General features: G+C 39.5%; 1 protein-coding gene across 2 annotated transcripts in view; it reads left to right on the top strand.

The window, feature by feature from the left end:
* The window catches only part of LOC139733140 (SNW domain-containing protein 1-like), a 132,794-nt gene that overhangs the window by 73,943 nt on the left and 33,189 nt on the right, over positions 1-25,662 (top strand). For both annotated transcript variants that reach the window (XM_071643980.1, XM_071643982.1), the window contains exons 7-9: positions 9,927-10,031; positions 21,409-21,478; positions 21,931-21,996. In XM_071643980.1, coding sequence (XP_071500081.1) covers positions 9,927-10,031; positions 21,409-21,478; positions 21,931-21,996 — 241 coding nt within the window. The remainder of the gene's footprint in view (positions 1-9,926; positions 10,032-21,408; positions 21,479-21,930; positions 21,997-25,662) is intronic.

Below are 25,662 nucleotides of genomic sequence, written 5' to 3'. Positions count from 1 at the left end.
GCGTAGAAAACTCCATATTGACATGCACGCTTGTTTGTTTGTTTGCAGAAAGTGATAATGGAGGAAGAAGAATAAATAGGCCTATAAGGAAATGGGAGTTTTGGCATTAGTCTGACGGTCTAATATAATACAATGACGTTGATTGTAGATTGCATGTGTTGGTTGTTGCAGTGGTTGGTAAAGTGCGTGTTGTAAGCTATGGAGATGTACCTTGCCCCCCCCCCCCCCCCCCCCCCCCCCCCCGAAAAAAAAATATTCTTTGATTCTCGTTTTGTTATACCAGATTTGGTAATAAAAAAATAATATATGAATGGTGACAGTGATGAATAGTCTTGTTTGATAACACTTTCATGACCTTGTATTTTGTAACCAAAAAAAAAAAAAAAAAAACACCAATATTTTGTATTACTAGTAATGACAAATTTGACAAATTAATGACTAATTTGGATTTTAACAGAGATAATCAGATTGTGTTAGCTGCTGGACCTAAAGATGAAATGTGTGTCATATGCTTGTTGTCTCGCCCACCGGAGGTGAAGGCGAGAATAAGAGATCCAAATGGTGTCCGTCCGTCGTCCGTCGTCCGTCCGTCGTCCGTCCATCCGTCGTCCGTCGTCCGTCACAAATGTTAAAGTTTACCTGCAAGACTCTCTTATGATGCATAATTTGGCAACTGTTACAGCAATGGCAGCCACACTTGGGTGATAGAAGCACTAGGGGTATCTTCATGTTATGGTGTTGTCAGAGGTCATGTGATGATGTCAAAGGTCATTTTGAGGTCATATATTGAAGAGTATGTGCAAGACTCTCTTTTCTATGTTAAAGTTTACCTGCAAGACTCTCTTTTGACAAATAACTTCACATAAGTTGCTTGGATTACAACCTAACTTGGGTCATAGATGCACTGGGGGTACCTTCATGTTATGGTGCCGTTGGAGGTCACAGGATAAGGTCAAAGGTCATTTGAGGTCATATGTTAAAGTTTACTTGCAAGACTCTCTTATCACATGTAACTCAACACATGTTGCTACAATGGCAATCAAACTTGGGTGATGGATGCACTGGGGGTACCTTCATGTTATGGTGCCGTAAGAGGTCACATGATAAGGTCAAAGGTCATTTGAGGTCATACGTTAAAGTTTACTTGCAAGAATCTTATCACACGTAACTCAGCACATGTTGCTACAATGGCAATCAAACTTGGGTGATGGTAGTAGATGTCTCTTGGGAAGTTGAAGGTAACCACAAGGTCAAAGGTTACAGACAGGGGTCAACAAACTTTTAGGGCCCAATGTTAAGTTTTTAGGGCGCATTTCGTTTATGGCTCATAACTTTTGATCCTTTTGTCCGTTTGTGACCAAACTTGGATGAAAGATGTCCCTTGGGGAGGTGAAGGTCGTCACAAGGTCAAAGGTCACAGAAAGGGGTCAACAACTTTTTAGGGCCCAATGTTAAGTTTTTATGGCGCGTTTCGATTATGGCTCATTACTTTTGATCCCTTTGTCCGTTTGTGACCAAACTTGGATGGTAAATGTCCCTTAGGGTGTTGAAGGTCACCACAAGGTCAAAGGTCATAAGCAGGTCAATTAACTTCTGGGAGTTATAAAAAATATTAATTCCTTGTACGCGAATGGGCGAGACACAATTTGGCGATTGCCTTGTTTTTGTTGTTGGTTTTTTTTTAACACCTAGTCCAGTAGACTAGTGAGTAGACACCGACTAGGGCCTATAGGCCCTTGGTACCTTAGCACTCGACTTTACCATGTTCATAATGACCAGATAATGAACTTCATGTCACAAAACAGATCTATGGATTGAAAATGGAAACAGCTCTGTTCCACTCCCAAGCTTCGCGATTCCGTCAATCAGTGTTGTGCTACAATGACCATGTATATATGCGGCTCGGACCGCTGAACTTTGTGTAGTATGTACAGATTGTAACGCGTACAGTCGGCACGCAAGCCGAGCGAGGCCGCCCGGCGCGGCCGCGCCGGGTGGGGAGCTGTCGGGTATCCGTACGTATACACGTACCACACTCTAGCTCTCGATCTACTAGCAGCTGCTCAGCTCAGCTAGCTCAGCTCATCACTCGTGCGTGCGCTTCTACGCTCTTTGTTACGTCACTGACACCTGCGCAGCTAGGATGCGCACAAACTCAACTGAGGAACGTCCTTAAGTGCGCTTTATACGTATTGTCAGGGTGGTAGGTTTAAATGTACAGGGCAACTGAGTGCGAAAAAAATGACACCCCACGCGTTCGAAGCCGCCATCTAGAGCGCGTACCTCAGATCGCATTTTCAGTGCGCGCTTGTGAATCCGGAGTATTTTCTCCACACGTGAGTAAAATTTCAGGCAAATTGTGAGATTTTTCATGTTTTATTGATAGAAAAACGTTAGGTGGTCGGCGTGATGAACACCCAACCATACTATGCATGTGGGAGTGGCCTGTATAAACTACATTGTAGCATTCTGGCTACTCGCAGTAATTTTCGGAGTTGTTACAACGCGCGCATCAAAAACCTCTTTGGCGCGCATGCAAAATTAGTGTGCGCCTCTCAAGCACCTCTAAAAACAATCAAAGACGCTTGATAAACAACAACAAAAACTTCAAAGACCGCGCGTCTCAGCAACTGAGGTGATGTGAGGACCGCCCGCTGTCCATTTGTTTTGTACAGGATTAGCACGCACTTTCCTGTCTGCTCAGTAAGGCCTCGTTTGGTACTCGTAGTATTATAGAGTACTGATGAACATGGCGATCACGAACTGTGTGTAAATTGTCTGAAATAGGGTCGAGTTTTCCCTGAGACCGAGTTAGTCTGGAGCCTTCTGGAAGAAAAGTCGGTCTACCGACTTTTATTATTTTTCTCAAAATACTCCAAAACGACTCATCATTCCGGCAAACCGCGTCAGCCAGGTAAGTTTCTTTGTAGACTCTTTCGATATATTGCAAGCAAATATGAAATGGTGCCAGACGGGTTCTCAAGCCCTTACCAGAACTTTGTTTTCACTTTAAGTGATCATCGGTGTTGGTTTGTCTGTTTGCAAAATAACTCAAAAAGTTGTACACGGATTGAAATGAAACTTGCATAAAAAGTCGATATTTTCACAAGGAACAACTCATTCAATTTTGGTAGTGATCCGGGAATTTTTTTTGGATTTTGGAAGGATTTTTCATCTTTTGGCATATAAGGTCAACGAACTTGGGGTTCAAGCTGCACGTACTGGAGGTTTACATTTGCACACTAAAGCGCGTGCTAGATACCATTATGAAGCCACGCCCATTTTATGACGGCATTTCACCCCAAAACTGGCACAATTTTTTTAATTTTGTGTACAAATTTCCTATGGAAAACAGTGCTCTGTCATGATTTCACTGTCCACTCTGTTCATCACTCGTCAAGACAGTCTTCAACAGTGCTTAGAACTACAAAGTTAATATTAATGACCGAGTCAAGGAATATAACATACCATTCACTGTGTTTTTTTTTAATTATTATTATTATAAAGCAGAGTCAGTGCAGTGGTCCTCCAAGAAGGCAGTATGATAAGAAATGATACAAACGATGTTGTGCAATAAGCAAACGAAGACACCAGAAGGCTCTGACAACATATCCCCAAGCAGCTCTATCTACAACTCCAGGGCAGTGCCCTTCCCACTATAGCTCCCCCTCTGAATCCAAGAGCAGTGTCTTTTATACCCAGTACCATAAAGTTCTGTGTATAAGATGCAACCGTGTATAAGACGCACCCCTGCTTTCGGACCTAAAATAAAAATTAAAAAACCACACAAATTTCCACGCAAATATTGTTTATGTTATACGTATTATTTCAGCTCAAAATTTCCCTAGAATGCAGCATGTATTTGCTTTATTTTGCGTTTCCGTTGAAACTTTCTTTTCACTGTATTCAACGGACATCGGCAAAAAAAGGAAGACGCAAAATGCGAGACTTGTTATCGGTACTCACTTGCTATTGTTTCGCCTTTCAATCGTGGTACATGTATTATCAAAGATCGTACTCATGAGTGTATACATGTACGATACGATCTTTGCATGCTATTGTACATTGATACTACCGTAGACGTGTCTCGCATATTGGCATTGGCGCGTATTAGAAGCAAAATGTTCATTATGAAAAGCATTAACGAGTGTAGCTAGTAGCAAAGGGATCGATCGTACACCGAGACGTACAGTGCGTACGGTGCTTAACGCACTGTTGTTTCGGCCAGAGGGATTACCAGTATCACATATGTCTCTCAGACCATGCTTGTATGTACAGTGCTAGCCTTTTGCAAAAGGTACGACACGCACACAGAGAGCAATGGACTTGCACACACAGCGCGCAACGGGCAAGCTCGCTCCGATCCGATCTCTGTAACTGTACTGTGCACGCTATGCGAGTCCATTGCGAGAGGCTCCTCTACCTTTGCAAAAGGCTAGTGAAGAGCAAACGAATGCCATGGATATGAATACATGCTTGACACATCGTTCACATCACGATGACAAGAGGTCGATCCTACTCTGTATTTTACAGCTTTTGTCTATGGCCTGATTGATACTAGTACATCGATAAGTTTTACAGTATCGGTAATTTAGTAATGATACAGAGTACCTGTACGTCGCGTATTTGCAGCTACTAGGTTGGCTGTTGGTAGCTTGGTAGACTGATTAGTGATATACATCGGTAGGTACATCGCGTATTTACAGCTGTTGTCTATGGCCAGATTGATACATTGTTACTACACTAGGCTGATGTAAGTTTATCCCATATTTACAGCTGTTCAGTATGTGTCCAGATTGATACATCGCTCATTTATCGGTAAGTTTTAATGATTGCTTACCCTCTGGACGTCGATGGGCGTACATGGCCTCAAGTTGACCTTATGAAATTGGGTGTACGTGACAGATTTTTTTCTTTGATTCGACTGTACCTGTGCATAAGACGCACCCCCAATTGTTCATATTTTCCGATGAAAAAAAGGTGCGTCTTATACACGGAACTTTACGGTACCTCTTGCACTTGGACCCCGTTTATAGTGCGAGGCTCGGCTTCGGCTTGGCCCAGCCCCGCTTCAGTGTAAGCGCGCAGAAGGCCAAATCCGGGGCCAAAATTGGCCTCGCATTTGGCCTCGCTCTGGAGGTGGTCTCGGCCACGGCCGAGCCCTGCCTATTCTCAGTGTAAACGCAAACTGGGCCAAATGCGCGGCCAATTTTAGTCTGGCTTCCAAACCCTCTGCCCGTACTTTTTCGCTATTCAGGATATTAACCCCCTCAACGTCGAAAGCTAGTATAGTTTATGGTGGTTTTGTCCTGCAAAGAATTTTTCCTTCGGCAAAGGCCTTTGCCCGAACGGCGACTTTGTCGCCACGGAATCCATTTGGCAAAGGGTCTGAAAACCAGACTATACCAAATTGCATTTGTTTACCAGCAGAGCACCACTACAACAAAATATTGAAAGGTTTGAATTAAAAGCAAGGCCGAGCCCGGTAGTGTAAACGGACAAAGTTGCGGGGCTCGGCCCCGCAATTGAGACTGGGTTCGGCCGCGGCTCAGCCCAGCCCCGCCCTGTAAACGGGGTGAAGGACCCTATTATACTGTGTATGCCCCTTGACATAATTCATACCCAGTACACTCTTCTGTGTGCACACACACTGCACACCCTTGGCTGGTCCATTTCTTGAGAGGGGTGCCACAGTACTCATAGTATTGTGTACTCTCAATAACTTTCCACAGATTTGAGCTAAGACCACCAAACTCACACCATAGGTGTACATAACTTAACCCATCTGCCAACAAGCCTCTTTGTTAATCACTAATTTTGTTCCTATCTGTGAAGTTGGCCGTGAACTTCGCCACGATCTTCACTGCGGCGCGATCCACACTGTCTGTGTCATTCCCACTAGGCAGGAGGGTTGATGCGTGTACACTCGTGCGAATGTGCACTTAGTTATCTCAGTACAGTACTACACTATGTAGTTTATGTGCAATTTATGAAAGAAAATAATAAACCATGCATGAATCATGAAAAAAATATTATGCTTGTGTGTATTTCATTCATATTTCCTCTTCATTTCAACCCATATGTTATGACATCTTATCCGCATGCAAATCGAAGCATCCACAACGTTCTCAATCCCCTCGAGATGAGATGGCTCAGGGACATTCCATTCAGTGAGGGTTTTTTTTTTTTTTTTATACCCTCGCCACACATAGTGTGAAGGGGGTATTAGGAATCACTGTGATGTTGGTCGGGCGGTCGGTCGGTCTGTTGCAAAATCTTGTGTCCGAAACTACTCCTACAGTTCTGAAGCAATTTAAATGAAACTTCGGTAAATGATGATCTATAGGTGTAGTTATGCAAGACACTCTTTGTGTTTGTACTTGACAAAGCATTGCCATGGTAACTGCATGTTTTCTTCGAAATCTTGTGGAGTGAACAACTTCCAGTTTTGAAGCAATTGAAATCAAATTTGGTAGGCATTATGGCCTTGATGCATAGGTGTGGAACACATGATTTTTGTGTTTGTCGGACAAAGCGTTGCCATGGTTGTCGGACAATGCGTTGCCATGGTAACCATAATTTTACCAAAACCTTGTGGATTGAATAACTTCCATAGTATTTAAGCAATCAATTTCGAAATTGGTATCTATGATGATCTATAGGTGTAGTTATGCAAGACGCTCTTTGTGTTTGTACTTGACAAAGCATTGCAATGGTAACCACATGTTTTCTTCGAAATCTTGTGGAGTGAACAGCTTCCACAGTTTTGAAGCAATTGACATCAAATTTGGTAGGCATTATGGCCTTGAGGCATAGATGTGGAACACATAATTTTTGTGTTTGTCAGACAAAGCATTGCCATGGTAACCATAATTTTACCAAAACCTTGTGGATTGAATAACCTCCACATCATTCAAGCAATTAAGGTCAAATTTAGTATGTATGATGATCGGGAGGTGTAGTTATGCAAGACACCAATGTGTTGATATATAAGAAAAATGTGTTGCCATGTTAACCACTAATTTTTGTATCAAATTGAACCATTTAATCTATGAAGGTGAAATTTGGTGTGTTTGATGGTCTTTAAGTGTAGTTTTGCAAAATGTCCTTTGTATTTGTATCAGACAATGCATTGCCATGGTAACCGCATGTTTTTTATGCCTCCGTCACGAAGTGGTGGCGGAGGCATTATGTTTTCAGGTTGTCCGTCCATCCGTCCGTACGTACGTCCGTCCGCATTCGTTTACGCGATAACTTGAGTAATATTGACTGGAATTTTACCAAACTTGGTCCAAGTATGAAGTACGATGGGGCCCTTGCTAGGCATTATGGCCTTGATTAGATTTTGGGTGAAATCGGCCAAAGGTCAAAGGTCAAGGTCAAATCATGAAATTGTATCTGTTAACGCAATAACTAAAGACTGGATCAAGCAAATTTCACCAAACTTTGTCCAAGATGATGTATGGTGGGACAATTACTTGATTAATTTTTGAGTGAAATCGGACAGAGGCCAAAGGTCAAAGATCAAGGTCAAATCCTAAAATTTATCTTTTTACGTGATAACTCAAAACTGGATGAAGTAGCTTTCACCAAACTTAGTCCAAGGATGATGTATGATATGGAAATTAGTTGAGTAGATTTTAGTGACATTGGCAAGAGGTCAAAGGTCAAAAGCTCAAGGTCAAATGCTAAAAATGTTGCTATTTCCCCATATCCATGCAATGCCCAAAGGTATTTTCTTGAAACTTAGTGTAGACATGTACTACTGCATAAAGATTCTCCAGAGAGTTTCATGTCATAAGGTCAAAGGTCAAAAGGTCAAAGATTAGGTGAAAATGTTACAATTTCACTTTTCTCACAAATGGTTCAATGTATCTTCATGGAACTTGGTACATACACATGTACTGACTGGCAGGGATTATCTTAGGAATTAAGGAGTCATGGGTCAATAGTCAGGGGGTCAAAGGTCAAGGTCAACTCGTCAAAATTTTACCATTTCCCTCATATGCTAGTATATAAACATGCAATGCTTGCATTATTATTTTTAAAACTTAATATATATACATGTATTACCTAATGGAGATTCTCTTGGAAATTTCCAGCCAGAAGGTCAAAGGTCAAAGGTTAAGGGTCAAGGCCAGGTTTAAATGCAAAAAAAAAAAATCTAGTGTAATTACACTCTTTCTTTATTACTTGAAGATTACTCAATGCATAAACTTATGAATGGGTCAGTCAGAAGTCCAGTAAAAATCCTCAATTCCCCAAATACATGTACCTGCACTCTCTAATAGACAATTATAGCAAACGTAGTTCAAGGAAAGTGAACATTCGAGATATTTCTGACAAACCTGTCAATTCAATATTTTGCCAGTTATGTGAAACTGTTATCTCACATTGTGAAGACATTATACTATACACCTATTGGGAGAATCGTGCATTATGGTGGAGGCATCAGTCGCCATCGCGACATTTCTAGTTTTAATCCTGTGGAGTGAACTTCTTCCACAGTTTTTAAGCTATTGAAACCAAATTTGGTAGGCATTATGGGCCTGAGGTATAGATGTGGAGCACATAATTTTTGTGTTTGTCACACAAACTGTTGCCATGATAACTGCAATTTTACCAAAACCTTGCAGATCAAATAACTTTTCCATCATTCAAGCAATTAAAGTCAAATTTAGTATGTACAGTATCATGATCTAGAACTTGTGTAGTTTTGCAAGACACCAATGTGTTAGTTTAAGGAAAATGTGTTGCCATGGTAACCACTCATTTTTGTATCAAAATAAACCATTCAAGCTATGAAGGTCAAATTTGGAGTGTATGATGGTCTTTAAGTGTAGTGATGCTGGGGGAAAGCATGTTTCCATTTGCTGTAAGTTTTATACTCAGTGTAAATTGTACAGTAAACTAGAATTATTCTGTTTCCAATTCGACAAGTGCACAAACTTGGTATTAACGTCATTGCCCTCATGACATCACATACTATTAAGCAACACTAGGGGCGGGGGTATTAATCACCTTCAGTGATAATTCTAGTTTTGCAACGTTGTCAAAAAACTCTCATGGAAGCATTTTATGAATGTACAATATGCTTAATAGATAAACTAGTTCAAATTTGCAGAGACACAGAAAAAGATTCGTTTTACAATTGTGATATGTTCAACTACTCATTCACCCTGTGCTGAAATCCGCATGTCTGCTCCAAACGTTTTATCGCTATCGCTCAAACTTTGATTGCAATGGCGCGGCGTGGGGAAACATGCTGAAAGACCATGCAGCCCGTGGCATGGTACAAACCTTTGTCTCAGTAGGGATTTTTGTCAACATCTTGGAAATGATTGTCAGTAGTTTGCATAAATGTCACTTTTGCTTGATTTGCTTATTTTCTCCATTTTCTGTTGTGTGCTGAATTTCATTTGTCAAAACCAATGTTTTTGTGTGCAGTACCATTTTTCAGTGGGAGCAGTGATTTAAAAAATCTTGAAGTTATCACATTTAATGTATGTGTAGGTCAGTTGTATCACGAAACATCCTACCATATAAAAATTTTGCAATAAAGTTTGAAATATATAGCTTAAAGGAGATATCACTATTTTTCTCACTTAGCCATGACAGTAGACGGTTTAGTGTAGAAACAATGTTATTATAACTATTGTTCACATTGTGTATATTCAACAATATTTAACAGTAATTTATTGATTAACTTTTTATACTGGTTGTTTCTATGCCTAACTCACATTTTAAAACTATTTTGAAGTACTGCTAATGGTAAACAATGCCTTTAACTTTTGACATGCACTGTAGGTTACCATGCCTGGGTCATATAACAAATTCATGGAGTTCTTGAACAAATTATCCTTTGTTATTATCATTATAAAGAAGCAATCATATTGACTTTATGGCATTATCTATTTCTTCTACAGATACACCCCATCACAACAGGGCATTGCTTTCAACTCTGGAGCTAAACAAAGAGTGATCAGGATGGTTGAGGCACAGAAGGATCCCATAGAACCACCAAGATTCAAGTGAGCCACTGTGTACTGATCCATTCATTAGTTATCCCATCCTGTTCACCGAACAATCACATAGTGGATTAGTGGATTAAACATCAAATGATAGATCCTGGATAAGTGTCTTTGCTATATAAGCTCCTTGCCCTGCAATATATACTAGCCTGCCTCTATGCATCACTAACACCAAGAAATCATGTTATTTGATCTGTGCAGCTGGATGAATCAGGAACTACATAAGAAAGGGGGAAATGGTGGGGGGGCGGGGAGAAATATGACTGTCAAATTGCACATCTTTGTTTGGTCCTGGACATTTCTTTTAAAGTGTATCAATACCTTGAAAATTAACTTTGTGACATGGAAGAGCACCTAAGAGGTACCTCAATTATGCTCCTCATTGTTTGTCAATTTCCTCCTCAATGTAAAGAAATAGATATTCAATTCAATTCAATTCTATGTTTTATTTCATTTTTTGACAAAAAAGATATGAACATCACTTTTTTTATAACAGAAATTAAGGTGCGTAAAGTATAACATGAAAGAATGTTTATACAATGATTGCACCACCTTATGATAATTATACACTATCATATAACTCAAGTGATTAGAAGTAATTATACAGTATGCAAAATTCGAAAAATGGAGGGACCCACTAAGAAGACAGCTTGTAGATTGTGGGCCCCTCAGAGGAAAAACATCAGTTGAGAAAAAAAGTAATAGTCTGAAGTCCACTAGAAAGATAGATCAACAAAAGCAGACAGATATACAAACAAATAAACATGAAATGAGACTGGAGTAGGAGTAACAATACAATGGAGAGTTGACTATGAGACGAGACAAAATGAGGCAAAGCTAACATAATATACCCGGAGAATAGGGAGTTCATTCCCAAATAGCTTGGTAAATGTCCTTTTCATTTGTATGTGTTTTTCTTGTGCGTCTGCTCATTTGTGACTGTTACATGCATGTGTATACAGTGGTCACTGCTTAATCGGGAGGAGTCGGGAGACAAGCTTTTCTGCCGTTCAAGCGTGGTCCCATTTGAGCAGTGGCTGGTATTTGCCCTTGCAAACCACACACATACCTGCCAACCATTCCACTTTTGGCAGAATCTTTCTAATTTTTTAGCTCCGATTGCGGAGTCAAAATTCTGATTTTGGGGTAAATCAGCATAGTGCTGACATTATTGAAATGGCTGTATTATGCTAATAACACATACCACAAAATTTAATGGCTCGAGTGAGCGGCTATTGTAACGCTAGTGCGAAATGCGCTTTGCTGTGGTGTTGTTTTCACATGCATACAAAAAAGTCATGTGCACACTGAACTTCAGCGTGTGTCCAGCTCACTGAACTATAACTACTGGAAGGGACGCTGTGCACACGTACACACTGAAGGGCTGTTGAGCTCGACGCAAGTGTTGAAGCCACCAGAGCAGGGCCGGTATTCCATAAACTAGATAAGCATGCTTAAGTCAGAAAATCTAAGCAATTTTGCTTATTTTCTGGCTAAGACAAAATTCTTAGCCAAAGTTCGTATTCCATGAAAATTGGCTAAGAATTTGTCTTAGCATTTGGCTAAGAATTTTGCTAAGAATTCTGCCTTAGCTAAGACAGATTTCGGCTTGCTCGTTAAGCATATTTTCTTTAAAAGTATTCCATAACGACATTTGTCTAAGAAATTTACCATAAGTTTGAGCCAACTATGAGCTGTCTTAACTTGGGTTCCAGTAAGAAAATTTCATGGGTGTAGCATTAACAATGTAGGAAAGAGGGCGGCTTGTGCTTATGATTTTTCACCTATTTGGTAAACAGACAAGTTCATCAGTAATGTCCATGTATAATGAAATGAGTTCAGGGTCTGACGAAGAGTCTTGTGTGTGCGTCTCGTCAGACCACAGGAATACGTGCGGTAGAAACTCGGTGAGGAATCGGGGGGGGGGGGGGGGTGGGGGTATGTGTTGCACGTACATGCGTGCCCTCGACCTCGTTCTCAGCGCGCATACTAGCGGCGGAGGAGCGCACAGCTGGATAGGAATGCGCATAGCCCGGATAAGTCAGTCAGTTTTAGGCCGTACATATTAATCCGCCGAGCTTGCATTGTGTGTACTACGTACGTCATCGTCCTATAACGTTAATAGACTTCTACTACATGCCCTTACATGCGACGATCACAGTTTGTGTATCGAGTCAGGCGAACTGAAGTGTCCTCTCCGGCTAGCTCTATCGGATCGGTGTGTGTGGAATACTAATTACTATTCTAGTGACGTTAAGTTGTAAACATAAGTACTTCCTTTGATTTTGATTCCCGTGATTTTATGATGTTCACTCAGGTGTCGTACTTGAAATGTGGCGTGATGTAATTGCGGTGTGAGGTGAGTCTCAAAACGTCAGCAATTTTGGCCGAAAAGATCCAAATCCAAACAACACGTAACTGTTAACGTTAGGTCTAGCCTACTACTAGTATAAGCAGGCCGTTTACTGACATTTGTAGTGTTGCACAGAGGCACTGTGAGACCTAGAGCAATATGAAGGCGTTGCTCCTATAAAGCCTAAAATTGTTAATTACCGCTTTAGTTTTCTACATTTCTTCCTATGTGTGGTTAGGGTCGTTGCGATATTTGCTTAAACACGTAAAATACATAGACTTTCACTGCGGGGAAGCTGTTCGCGAACAGTGATGACTTGAATATTTTGCTTATGACGTCACCAGAATTTAAGCTTTTTGCTTATAGGCCATGGGGTGAGCTGGTTTTTTCGCTTGTTTCGTTCCGACAACTGCGGCACTAAAATTTCTCCACAGCTACGTGTAAACAAATAACCAAAGAGGCTACAGGAAAAAGTTCGACACAAACCCTCCTGCAGTATTTTGGTAATTTAGGGGGAAACAGTGAACTTTTTTGTCACTGAGGAGCTGAATATGTACACTTTGCCGTGTACGATATTCATTCGCGAACGATCATGTGATGTATGTTATCCAATCTGAATCGAGAATTATTGTTTACGAGTCAAAATGGCCGCCCCCTGTGAGCCTGTCGACGTGTCTACGTCGTCTGCTCAGCCGAAACTTTTAAGATGCGTTATTATGCATGTAACATCGATGAAGTTTGAAAATTTCGCGGCTATGACAAACCTAAGATAGACGAAACCTATTTTGTGTGCCAAAGAGTGGATCAAATTGAGTGGGGGAGACCGTGAAATCGCAGACCAGAACGAAGTGATTCAGCTGCTCAGGGGGACTCGACTGACTGCAACCTACGTAGTAGGAAATTTACAGGTTAGTACAGTCGTAGCAGTCGACACTGCAGTGCAGTCTCTCTCATATATATACCTATGACCATGATGACTACAAGTACAACGTTAGCTATGCATGTTATGGACGTTGCTTGTGTATGTTATAATGGGCGCTAATGCAGTAGCTTAGCCGTTAGCGTGTCTGTTACATTTTAGATAAATTATCTTGAATTTCACCTTGGCATGGCATATAGCGCCGTTATAATGTAGCCTAGATGTAATTTTTACATGTTGTTCTATGTACAGCCCAGGTTAGGTTGATGTAGCTGATCGGTGATACAGTACGGGTATTGTTTTGTAAAAGTCTTGACACACAGGACTGGATTGGAAAAGGTCTACACTGCATGTAAATTTATATTTTCATAATCATGGCCATGGAGCTGAGTATTGATATTAAAAATCCAACCTGTTTCTCTCACCCCGAAATTGGCGAATCCCCCCTCAAAACACATTTAGCATCTCATTAAATTAACTTATTTATATTTGATGTAAATAGATCTAAAAAACCAACAATGACAATAACATAATTTCAACAATTAAACTCCCTAAAACATATGATTACCATTATGTTGTGCCAAACTATAAAGCAGTGGGTGGTGGTGATAGTGAAAGGCCAAGGATTACTAGTATTAATGATGATAAAGCAGTTGTATTCATAATTATGATAATTGATATTGCATGTGATCAGGTGCTGAAAGCTGTAGATGTAATTTAAAATCAGTAATTGCACTGCGAGTACAAGTTGAAGTAGTTGATGATGACAATGATCATGAGGTGTTAATGATTACCTGGCATAGTACTAGGGCCTATTGGTAATTACAAGATTCAAATATTGGCAGTCAATAGTCTATCGTACATTTAATGATATATTGAGTGTAATGTTCAACCCCTCCCTCTAGCGTTTAGCCTTTTTTTCCCCCTAACAAAATCCAACGGCTAATCATTGCTGTTCATTTCTCCATTGTATTAAATAGGATTCCATGAAACGTGCTACAAGAGGTTTATAGATAGCAAACGCCTGAATCTCGCTAGGAAACGAAAGCTGAAGGAGGAGCCTGGTCCGTCAGCAGGAGCATCTGTTTCCTCCCCTAAGACACTCACATCAAGATCAAGATTTTCTTCTGGAAGCTCTTCAGGTTCTGCTGTGTTGCCTGTAAAATGCATCATTTGCAACAGAGTCAACCTGCTCATTACTTGCCAAGGGAAATAGGTTAATATGATTGATATTGAAGCATGAAAACATTGTCATGTTACTATAAGTTGTCCTTGATAAAATGGAGCAATATATATACACCACTGAAACATTCACACACATACACAAAGAACTTCAGTGCAAAGTTCAGAACCAACAGAATGTACTGTATATGCACCAATGCTTTGGTCAATGTGATTGATATTCAAGAATTGACATCTTACTAAAGTTGTGCATGATAAAATGTCTTTGTAATACAGATTGCTTCCTGTATTTTGAATGCCAATGTTTATGCAACATGTTTTGACTTCTTGCCTCAGTATGTGATTGTTTGCCCTTTAGCAAACATTTCTGTCCACTATTATGATTTGATTAGGGTTGAATTATTCTAAGAACAAAGATGTTTTTCTAAGTGTGTTTTTTTTCTTCATAAAACTGAATGACTACGATTAAAATTTGTTTCTCCCACTCTGGGAAAAAAAAAATGTAACTATTATTAATACTGAAACAGATTGTTCATGTAGAAAGGTCAGTACAATGTATGTGTGAGTACAAAATCAGTTTGCTAAAACTAATACACACCAGCCAAATGAAAATTGTGCATAAGTTGAGTCAGGTTTGCACAGATCCTCTGATATTGGAAGTTAATTGCAATGTTATCATAATTTTAATGCCAAACCTGTTTTATTCTCTCCAAGATTTTCAGGTACACATTGCCTCCAATACAGAATCCAACAGTTTTCACTCATGAATGGGTAAACTGTAATTTTGCCTTTATTTTGTATATTGGCATTTTTCAAAACTTTTACACCCTTTCAAGGATATTTGGACCATGGAATGTTCCAGGAAATTTATTAAAACTAGAAAATTTGACTGATTATCATTTTGAGCTATCTTACATGAAAGGAGGTAGTGTCCCACCTTGTTGTAACCTAATGATAGTAATGAAAACTTCAGGAAATTTTATGAAGTTTAAATTTTCTAGTGCTAAAGTAATGTATACCGGTAATATTTCATGAACAACGTGATTGCTATGTGATCTAAGTATATTAAAGCTTCTTAAGAAGAAGAAGAAGAAAAGAAAAACATGTTTACTGATAAACACTATGATCTGTTTAATAGTAATGTCTTGTGTGTAAATGAGTTTGTATGTGTGTGTGCGAGTGTATATAATATGTCAGCGTTTTTATGCACCTGTGTATGTGTAATGCACTGATCAATACATATTATATCATTGTGTGTGTTCATGTTTATGATAATCTTTTTTATGATGCTGATGTGATAAATGGCCAAGGCATGTAGAATAATATTTTAATACACTTGGGTATATTGAATCTTCATAACTATATGTGTGTGCGTATGTGTGTGTGCATGTGAGGGTGTGTGTGTGTGTGTGTGTGTGTGTGTACAATAAGATTCTCCCACATGCACGCGGACACACACACAAACAAACGCACTGAATTTTTGTCTTTTTTTTGCCTTGAATGATTAGTCATTTGATTAATAACATGTCTTTGAACAGAATACATGTATAAGGCATTTGCCTTGACCTCTGACGGTCAGTCAGTGCTCTCTCTCATAATTATGGTCTCGAACCACTTTGCTCTTGTCCTCCTTTGCATAGCCAGCATCAGGAAAAGCTGAAACATGAGATATAATGCAACTATTAAACCAAAACTTCACTTTTTTTTTCTAGGTATATGGCTAAAAGCAGTGCTTTACAAATGTGTATATGTATTTCAGCTTAGAAACACTATGGGAACTATACTGCGGCTAGCAGCCCCATACGCATAACTGCGGCCAGCAGCCCCATACGCATAGCGTCATGGGGCTGTGAACTGTAGCATACAGGATTGTGACGAATGTTTTATCGCGGACAAATATCAACTTGAAATCGGGTAAAAATCTTCAATTTGAAGACTTATTAATAAATTTGAAGTATTGATAACAGAGTTCGTGCAAGGTTTGCTTCTGCAAATAGTTCCTTTCTGTTCAAATTGATGACTAAATGTGACTCGGTCGAGAGGAAACTGGGAGAGCTACACTGAATTGACGGCCAGCGCATGCACACACAGACATCTAATATCCAGTCAATGGATTCGAAATTTGTGCGCAGTGATGTGTGCGCCTGCGCTGACCGTCAATTCAGCGTAGCTCTCCCAGATTCCTCTCGACCTAGTCATATTAAGTCATCGATTCGAACAGAAAATGACTATTTGTAGAACCAAACCTTGCACGAACCCTGTTGTCAATACTTCAACCTTACTTGTAAGTCTTCAAATTGAAGAATTTTTGTTCGATTTAAGGTTGACATTTGTCCGCGATACTACCCTGTCATGATCCTAATTGCTACAATCCGCAGCCCCATTACGATATGTGTATTGGGCTGCTGGTCGCAGTTTATAAAATATGGATTTTTGCAAAAACTGCAGGATATTTCGAGGAGAACTTTTTACAGTATATTTAGGATGTACAAAACATCGCATTTCCGCATTCAGAAAGTAGTGCCAGTGTTGCTGGAACGAAACCCATTTTCTAAGCCTCTTTTTCAGCTTCACCCCATGGCCTATTAGCCAAATCACCCGACTTAGAAAAATGTCCTAAAGTTTATGGAATACCGTTTAAGCAATTTTCTTAGTTAAGCAAAAATCAAGGACAAATTGCTTAGACTTAAGCATTTGTCTTAGAAGTTTGTGGAATACCGGCCCAGAGGGCTCCCGCGGCCATCTTGACTCTCCTTCACCCACACATTTTTTCAGTGATTCTCCCCAACCCCAAAGAAAGTGTACACAGTGAGGTGCGTGCGCTCCTCTCTGGTCTACACTACGCAAAAGAAACGCTCATGTCTTGGGAGACTCAAAATGGCAAATGCCGGCTTCTCTTCACTGCACACAGTGCCTCTTTCAGTAGTTAGAGTTCATTGGTCCAGCTTCAAATTTGTGTAGTAATGAACCATACAACCATGTGCTGTGAAACATACCATGTTAAGCAGTGTACTATCTCTTCAAGCTCAAGCTAGTACTGTACCCATACTACTGAAATTAAATTTCGTGGACAAATTGTTGCCTTGTTGTTTTTATCCCTTTTTAATGGACTAGGTCTACTTGTATTGTGGAATATATAATGGAAGTTCGACCAGTTCAACAAGTCATACGATTGATGTGTTTTGTCAACGACAACGTGGGAATTGCATGAACTAACTTGAATGTTGTGATTGAAAGCCATCTTACTCTTCTTGGGATTAAAATAGATGTTTCGAGTTTGAGTTCGCAAGTTTATAATTAGATTGGATCTACTTTTACGTTTGTAAGTTTTAGTTAGAGCACTGAACTTAAGTGCGCTAGACCCTATACATATTTTTTGAAGGCATACTCATGAAATAAGCCCCACCACACTGCAGGCATACCAACTGTACTGTACTACGGGAGATTGACAGACCCCTGCCGTACATCGGCACTTAGGTAGTTCTTGTGGATTCAGCCCCACTGCACGGCATTCATGACCATAGACATACTCAGTAGTAGATATGCAGAGTGGTGCGTGGGGTTTTGTTGCACAGTACTTGTGAACGCTATTTAGTTTGTAGCTATATGGTCAAATCATATCCTGTCTACATTCAATACAACTGGCCGTCTGTCTCTCAAAGTACACTGTATGCTATTGTCATCGTCTACGCCGAGAAACCCGAGAGCATATAAGCACAGAGACACTAAAACAAAAACAGCCACTCACTGCGTGCACTCGATGCACGCACCCCCAGTGTTCGAGTGTCCCCCATTAGTTCGTCCTCTTTCGTCGCTCATGACCTGAAGAGTCAACACGTATCTTCTTTAAAGAAAGATATTATTCAGAGGGGTGAAGGTTCAGGTGTCAGTTTCTTCAATTTGTCTCCCTCTACAAATTAAATTTGTTAAGATTGCAATTGCTGATCTGTATATTAACAAACATGTAGGAAAAAAGGAACCAGGGGGACTCGAACCTGTCATCTACTGCTTTCCAGGCAGCAACACTACCACCAGGCTGTCCCTGATTGCCGGCAGTGACACAATGAGCATGAAACAAATGCCCATGCTCAGAAATTCCGACATTGTTATGTTAAGTAGTCCAAGGCGGACAAGGCATATTAAATGAAAGAAAGATATTATTCAGGTGTACTGTGAGAGATGCTCAGATAGTACTAGTCCTGGTCCCCTTTGAATGGGTTAGGATGGTCCAATTCTAATAAGTTCAATAATTTTTCAAGCTTAGAACTTAGTATTTTGACATGGAAGCATAGAATATTGAGCTGGGCGGTCATTTACCTGTTTCTCATCGGAGTAAGAGAGGTTCGGCTGCGGGGCGAGGATGGGGACCTCGCCCCTACCCCTTCTTTGTTTCTCAAGTGTTTTTATGTTTCATAGGCATAATGCTGGATCGATTTTTCACCTTCAAAATCCTTTTGCTTGTAGGAATCTGTTGGCCCTTTCGTGTCTTGACTATATGTGTCCATGCACTTGCATTTTTCGATCCACATTGACACTGGGCTGATTCCGAATGCCTGCCGCTTTCATTCACGCAGTTGCGAGCACCACAGGATTCTTTCAGGAGCATTTGGGTTGCGGAAAGGGGGGATGTCCTGATGATGTCCTCATGACAAGTTGCCGAGGGTGTCAGGAAGTTCATTTCCGTGTCCAAATTTTGGTCTCGATCAAAATTTGGACATGGAACTTTTTTCTCTCTCCCTAAGGTGCAGAAACGCCCGGACATGTTTAGGACAGTGAACGGACTCTTTCAAGAACGAGCGGAGAGGTTGCCAAATGAGTGGGGAATTACTAAATTTGCTTTTTGTGTCTTGTCCACGCCCCAGTGGACACCTGGTCTTATTGCATGCTTCTCACGCATGTGCATGTCGGTGCTGAGCGTCATTTCTTCCCTTGACGACCAGACCACACATTTTTTTTTTTGAGCTGCCATGCGTAAATATTTCAAGCTACCAGACAACACTTTTCTGCCAGGAGTTGGTCACATTTTGGTGAGGACGCTGTACACTAAACCATGCACAGTTCTTAAACCTGCTGATAACCACAACAACAAGTACACACACGCTACAACACGTAGACACAAAAGAGCAATAAAAAAGTGACAGTACAGTCTCATAATATTTGGCAAAACAAACCTTTGTTCATTTGATCCACCAAGTAACCCTTTTTAAGTTCACAGTATATATCAAGTCACGATACCTATGACCTTTCAATGGAGAGAAAGAGGCAGCACAGCTACTTTTGCGTGTTAACAACATGCAAATTATGACAACACCGATTGTGATTAACACTTTTTTCTCATATACATGCCTCCTTACGCTGTCTGTCACACACACACACACTACACACATACTATGCAAAAACAGAGAAAGGGCAGCACGTGGGGAAGGAGACTCAGTAATGCACTGAAGGGGTGGTAAGTGCATGAGTAGCTGACGACACTTGATATATCCGCCTTCACTACGTCCTCCTGCATAACGACAAATGTTTTGACTGTGCCATATATCTGGAATTTGTTAGAAAGTAACCCTTCTGGTAAGGAAATTAAATCCGTGCGATTAGTTCGAAGGATTTACTTATTAATGATGGACAATGAAAGTGTTTCAGCTGGACTTTGTCCCCTTAAAGTGGGTCATGGTTGCCATAAAGCAGTGGAAATGACAAGTAAAAAAATTCATTACATCAAATTTTGTTGCACTTAACGGGGAAATCCAGTCCAAATATAAATTGGTCTGATAAAAAAGAGTAAAATCTTACGAGTTCAATGGTAAAAAATTTGACTGAAATCGGATGAAAAATAAGGAAGTTATGACATTTTGAAGTTTTGCTAATTTCTGCAAAACAGTTCGTGTACAGTGCATATGAATATTATATGCAAATGAGTGAGCTAACCATGTCATAACCTCACAATTTTCCATTGATTGTGTACAAAAATTCAATGTTTCTGTCATTGAAGTCTGAACAACATGTTATTCCTGGTTGAATAACTTCAGAATAGAGATCAGTTAGATATATACCAGGATTTAAGCCTCGGGCATAACTGCCTTTGAATGAAAAACTGGAAATTTCAAAATTTTATTACGAACTATATGACTGGTTGTGAGGGGATGACATGCTCACTTTCCCATTTGAATATTCATGTTGACCATTCAAGAGCTGTTTCCTGAAAAATTAGCACAACTTCAAAATGTTATAACTTTCTTAATTTTCACCCGATTTCGATCAAAATTTTGCTGTTGAACTCGTAATGTTTTACTCTTTCTTATCAGACTAACTTATATTTGGACTGGATTTCCCCTTTAAGTGGGTTTCTTGCTAAAGCAGTTCCTGTTTAACAGGTGAGCACGATGCATGTATTCTGCAGATTGTGTAGAGAGCTTGAGCAAACAGAGAAAGAGCAATCCACATGAAAATATCCAATCTCATTGTCTGACGCCTATCCGTAGTGCCTGTCATTTAATCTAAAATTAAGACATATACACTTTTGAGTGCACTTTGGAATATTATTTCTACTTGTAAAAGAGCTTCGCACTCTCATATTTTCAGAAAACATTATTAAACAATGCCTTTCCATGTCACAAAAGAGAATTTTCAGGGTATTGATGGATCTCATCCTTCTCTTGTTACAAAGCTGATATGATATTAATAATGTATCATGTGATATGACAGAAGATCTCCCTGTTGGTCATATTCATAGATGAGAATGGTGTCCATTGTGAATCCAGACTGTTTGTGATTCACAGTGACCATGAATGGTTTCATGAAAGTCTGGTTATAGCAATGTGTACTCCATGTCCGGAATTGAGGGTGTTGATATTATATGTTTGATGATGCTAAGTTGATTGATGCTGACAGGTTGAGTTCCTGTGATGTGCTCTTCTCCATAGGACAAATAAGAAGATTCCACGAGGCCCACCATCTCCTCCTGCCCCAGTGATGCATTCACCAACAAGGAAGGTAAAGTGCCTTACTGAGTTGTAAATTAATGGTTGCCCTGCAGGTTGACACTGCTGTGAACTTATGATAAGCAATCAGATATTATCAATGTAACAGTTCGTTTGACTTCTAATTTACCAAAACTTAGAAAGCTCTATGAGCTGCAAGCAGTTTGGAAAGCATGCATATTACATGACCCACGTTTGCATTGAAATGATTGTACAATGTATTTATGTGTGTGCTGTCTATTGAATAGCTATTTACATTGTAACTCCAACCAATATGTACATTACATTGCAAAACAGGTAATGTCAAATGCTGCTAGACCATTACTAGTTTCTGTAGCATTAGGGCAACATGACTTGGGGGTCACAGTAAAATGCACTTGTGATGTTTCATTGAGTTGATATGCATACTTAACAGGAGATCCTTTACCATTTTTTTCTGTGTTTTGTGTCTTTTGTTTTACATAGGTCACAGTGAAAGAACAACAAGAATGGAAAATTCCACCCTGCATTTCCAACTGGAAGAATCAAAAGGTAACAATGTGTCATGAGGGAAATGTTATTTTGCAATATCTTGAGTCGTATAACTTTGCTCATCATATATGTATATCTTCATGAATAGATTGCTTGATGGATATGTGAAAGGAAATAGGGTGCATGGGAGATTAGAACATTAATAAATGAGGATATAGAATGACATGTGAAGGGATAAAAGGCCGGCATGCATACGCACGAAACGTTTAGAATTTTCAACCGTTATTGAGGCACTGCAAATCAGGCGTTCACATTTTCACCAAAATTTCACCTTCTCATGTCACCGCTATATACTGACCAAAATTGCTCAAACTTTCAGTATTGATGTAAACTGATGATATCTATCGACATATGCAAAATCATGTGAAATGATGGAGTATTTTTTATCTTATTTAACATTTCATGTTTCGCTATCTCAGAAAAATGCCCTCCGATTATTTCCAGACACATCTGGTCACACCACTTAATATTCATGAAACTTAAAATACAAATTCATGAGACATGTGCGAACGTTGGTGAAGTCGTGTTCGCTTTGCCGAAGTCCTATTTTTGAAGATACAAGTGAAAATAAATATGGTATTTTGTCAGAAATCTCATATTGTGTGGAAACAGCAAACGAGAATAATGATGTTATATTCTATAAAGAAAAACTGATTTGCGCTTGTGCAATGAATGGACTTTCCACGCCACACCGATCCAGTAAGCTGGCCTATCAACACCATGGGCACATGTGTTGTGCGAGTGTCATGCAGTGGCTAGCTGTACGCTGTCAGTGTATGCGGCATGTCAATGTAGTAGCAGAGTACCACTGAGGACATAGCACAGATGTGCCATGACTTCGCACCTCATAAACAAGCTCTTAATTTATCAGAACTGGCCAGTAAAATAAGAGAAAAAAATGTGAATATCTACCAGCTATGATACCACTTGTAAAGTCATGACATTGGATCATTCGGACTTCACACAGATTTTACTGCACTAACAATACGAGTTCCTGTTTTGAGTTACAATCATAGTATTCATTAATTTCATGTATACACAGCCCTCTCCCACTTTCCCAATAAGTCTGCAAATATTACACAGTGGTTGATAAAATTTTAGTGCTTGTTATTATATTTTCTTAATCAATATTAGACCATTCAGTTAAAAAAGCAACAAATGGTCAATGAACAAATTTCATTATTTGACCGCCCAATGTTAGTACATAGATGTCTGTCCAGCAGTACGTTAGTTATCCCAATGATATCCATTTTGGCAAAAATTCAACAGATTGCTTCTATGAAGCAATTGCTCTGTAGGATGGTATTGTATCGGGGATAATGCATATTATTGGAAACAGAAAATTAGCTAACATCCCTAAAATGTACCATTTCACCAATTACCATTACCAATTACCAATTACCATTTCACCAATGTTGTACTTTGAAACAGCATGAAATTTTGCATGGAGCAAAAATTTGTGGCAGTAAAATGTGAGCAAGTTTTTGTCTGAAATATGCATACATTTTTGACATATCAAATTCCAAATTGGTAGCAGTTCGCAAACGTTTCTTGCCCATATGCTAGTTGGCTTGAATATGCAAAAGTTTCATACCGCCAATGTCTGGTTTCCACAGTACGAACAAGATTATCATTTAAACATTAATGTACAACCTATATTGCTACAGAGCCACGAGTATGTGGCCTTTCTCTACTTCAGATTTGACCAAATGCCTCTCTCCCCCTTTAATTACAGTATGACATGAAAGATATTCAATGTATAGGAATGTAGATATAAATCAGTCAAGATGTTAAAGTCATATTTTCACTATGTTCACTGTACTAGGCAGCCTCAACTTCCCTGGCACTATCAAATGAGCTATTCAGGAGATGATCTACATTTAGTCAAGGCGCTAATTCCTGTAGGAGGCTTAATTAAGGAGTTCGTTCAACCAACCTCGCAGAAAAGGTTTGACCATACAGGGTGGTAGATGGGACCTCCATGAACATCCCCAGGTAGTATGTGGTTCCAAATTGTGGTGTCAGTAGAATTTTACTGCCCATTTTTCATCATTATTTGTTTGAACAAACGCAAAGGGGTTTGCGCACGTCAAGACTATTACACTCACCACTATCACTGCTACATGCGCCAGTGCAGTGGTGCGTGTAGTAGTCTTAGCGCACGCATACTTTTTCTTCGACAAACAAGGGTTTTGCCTGCAAACTAACTTTTCACACCAAGCTGGGGGTCCGTATAGTGTAGTTTCTAGACGTTTTTATTTCGTCTTTATTTCTCCGAGTTGTGGTATGTGGTATGTGCCCTCACCCGGATTAGCGCAATACAGCGGGCTTCTGCCCAATACACAAGTTGCAACTCAGAGAAATAAAGACGAAATAAAAACGACTAGAAATAAAGACTAGGGTTGGTAACGCTTGTCGCTATTGGGGCACTGAAAATACCAAACTGATCACAGTTTTTGCATTTATTTCATAAAGAATTCATCAAACCTGCATAAAACTGTATATGTACACGTTGCTAGAGATGTCGGCAATACAGTAGGATTCAATGTAAGTTATAATATTGTACATGGTTACCATGGTAACCGGATGCCTACAGGTGATTGGTAACCCCCAAAATGCCTCCCACTGCTGCATACTTTGATTTTTTTATTTTATAGATGCAATTGAAAAAATAAACTTTTTATTGATTATTGTATAAAAAAAAATCTTCTGCTGCCAAGGCAACTAGTATTATCCAATCATGATTCAGCTGTCAATAACTCAAAAACTAAAGCCCATAATTTCAAAAAGCTCAATGAGCATGTCCTTCCTTTTGCATATTTTGTGTACAACTTATGTGAAGAATATACTGAAGCATTCTCAAGTTACAGCAACATTTGTAAACAAAGGCATAATAAACGGCCATTGAAAGAAAGATATCATTTTCGAATAGTAAAATGCATGAAAAAGTTGCATCCGTCGTACTTTCAACACAAATTTGACTTCAAAGTACATGGGCAAATGTAGTTTTTAGTAATGTATGGACACAAATTTCCCTTAAAAATATAGGTGAATACAGAGAGCAAAGCCAATTCTATTCTAATGTTAGCTCTTTTGAGCATTAACAGAGCGATGGTTATGCAAAACAATCCTGGAAGAGAGCAGAGGAAAGCAATAATTGTTCATGTTCGTAAAGGAAGTTTATTCAAGAATGCAGATAAATTTCTTTGTAAAGAAAGAATACACCCGTGCGCTGGATTATCCACCAAAGAATTAAACGTACTTTTGTGTTCGTTAGCTTTTGTAAATATATATATATATAAAGAATGAAATGAAAAAAAAATCATGATATTTAAATTTGTATCAAAACGTGCAGTAATGAATTAATGCTATGGAGACAATGAGGGAAAACTCTTAGGCGTCTTTTCCCTTTTATCCAGGCTAATTTAACAGTGTTGAGGTAGGTCTACAATGGGTGATGTGCACGAAAGGCAAAAGAAACAAATCTGTCTAAATTCCAGATATATATAATGTATATATATATATATATATATATATAATTTTATTTTTTTTTGGGGGGGGGTTACCAATCACCTGTAGGCATCCCGTTACCATGGTTACAATGCACAATATTATAACTTACAATGAATCCCACTGTTTTGCTGACATCTCTAGCAACGTGTACAT

Source organism: Diadema antillarum, unplaced genomic scaffold (genome assembly GCF_040938485.1).
Source record: "Diadema antillarum isolate AM-2024a unplaced genomic scaffold, OU_Dant_1.0 seq00000461_RagTag, whole genome shotgun sequence".
NCBI classification, from domain to species: Eukaryota; Metazoa; Echinodermata; class Echinoidea; order Diadematoida; family Diadematidae; genus Diadema; species Diadema antillarum.
This window is presented reverse-complemented; position numbering and strand designations above follow the sequence as displayed.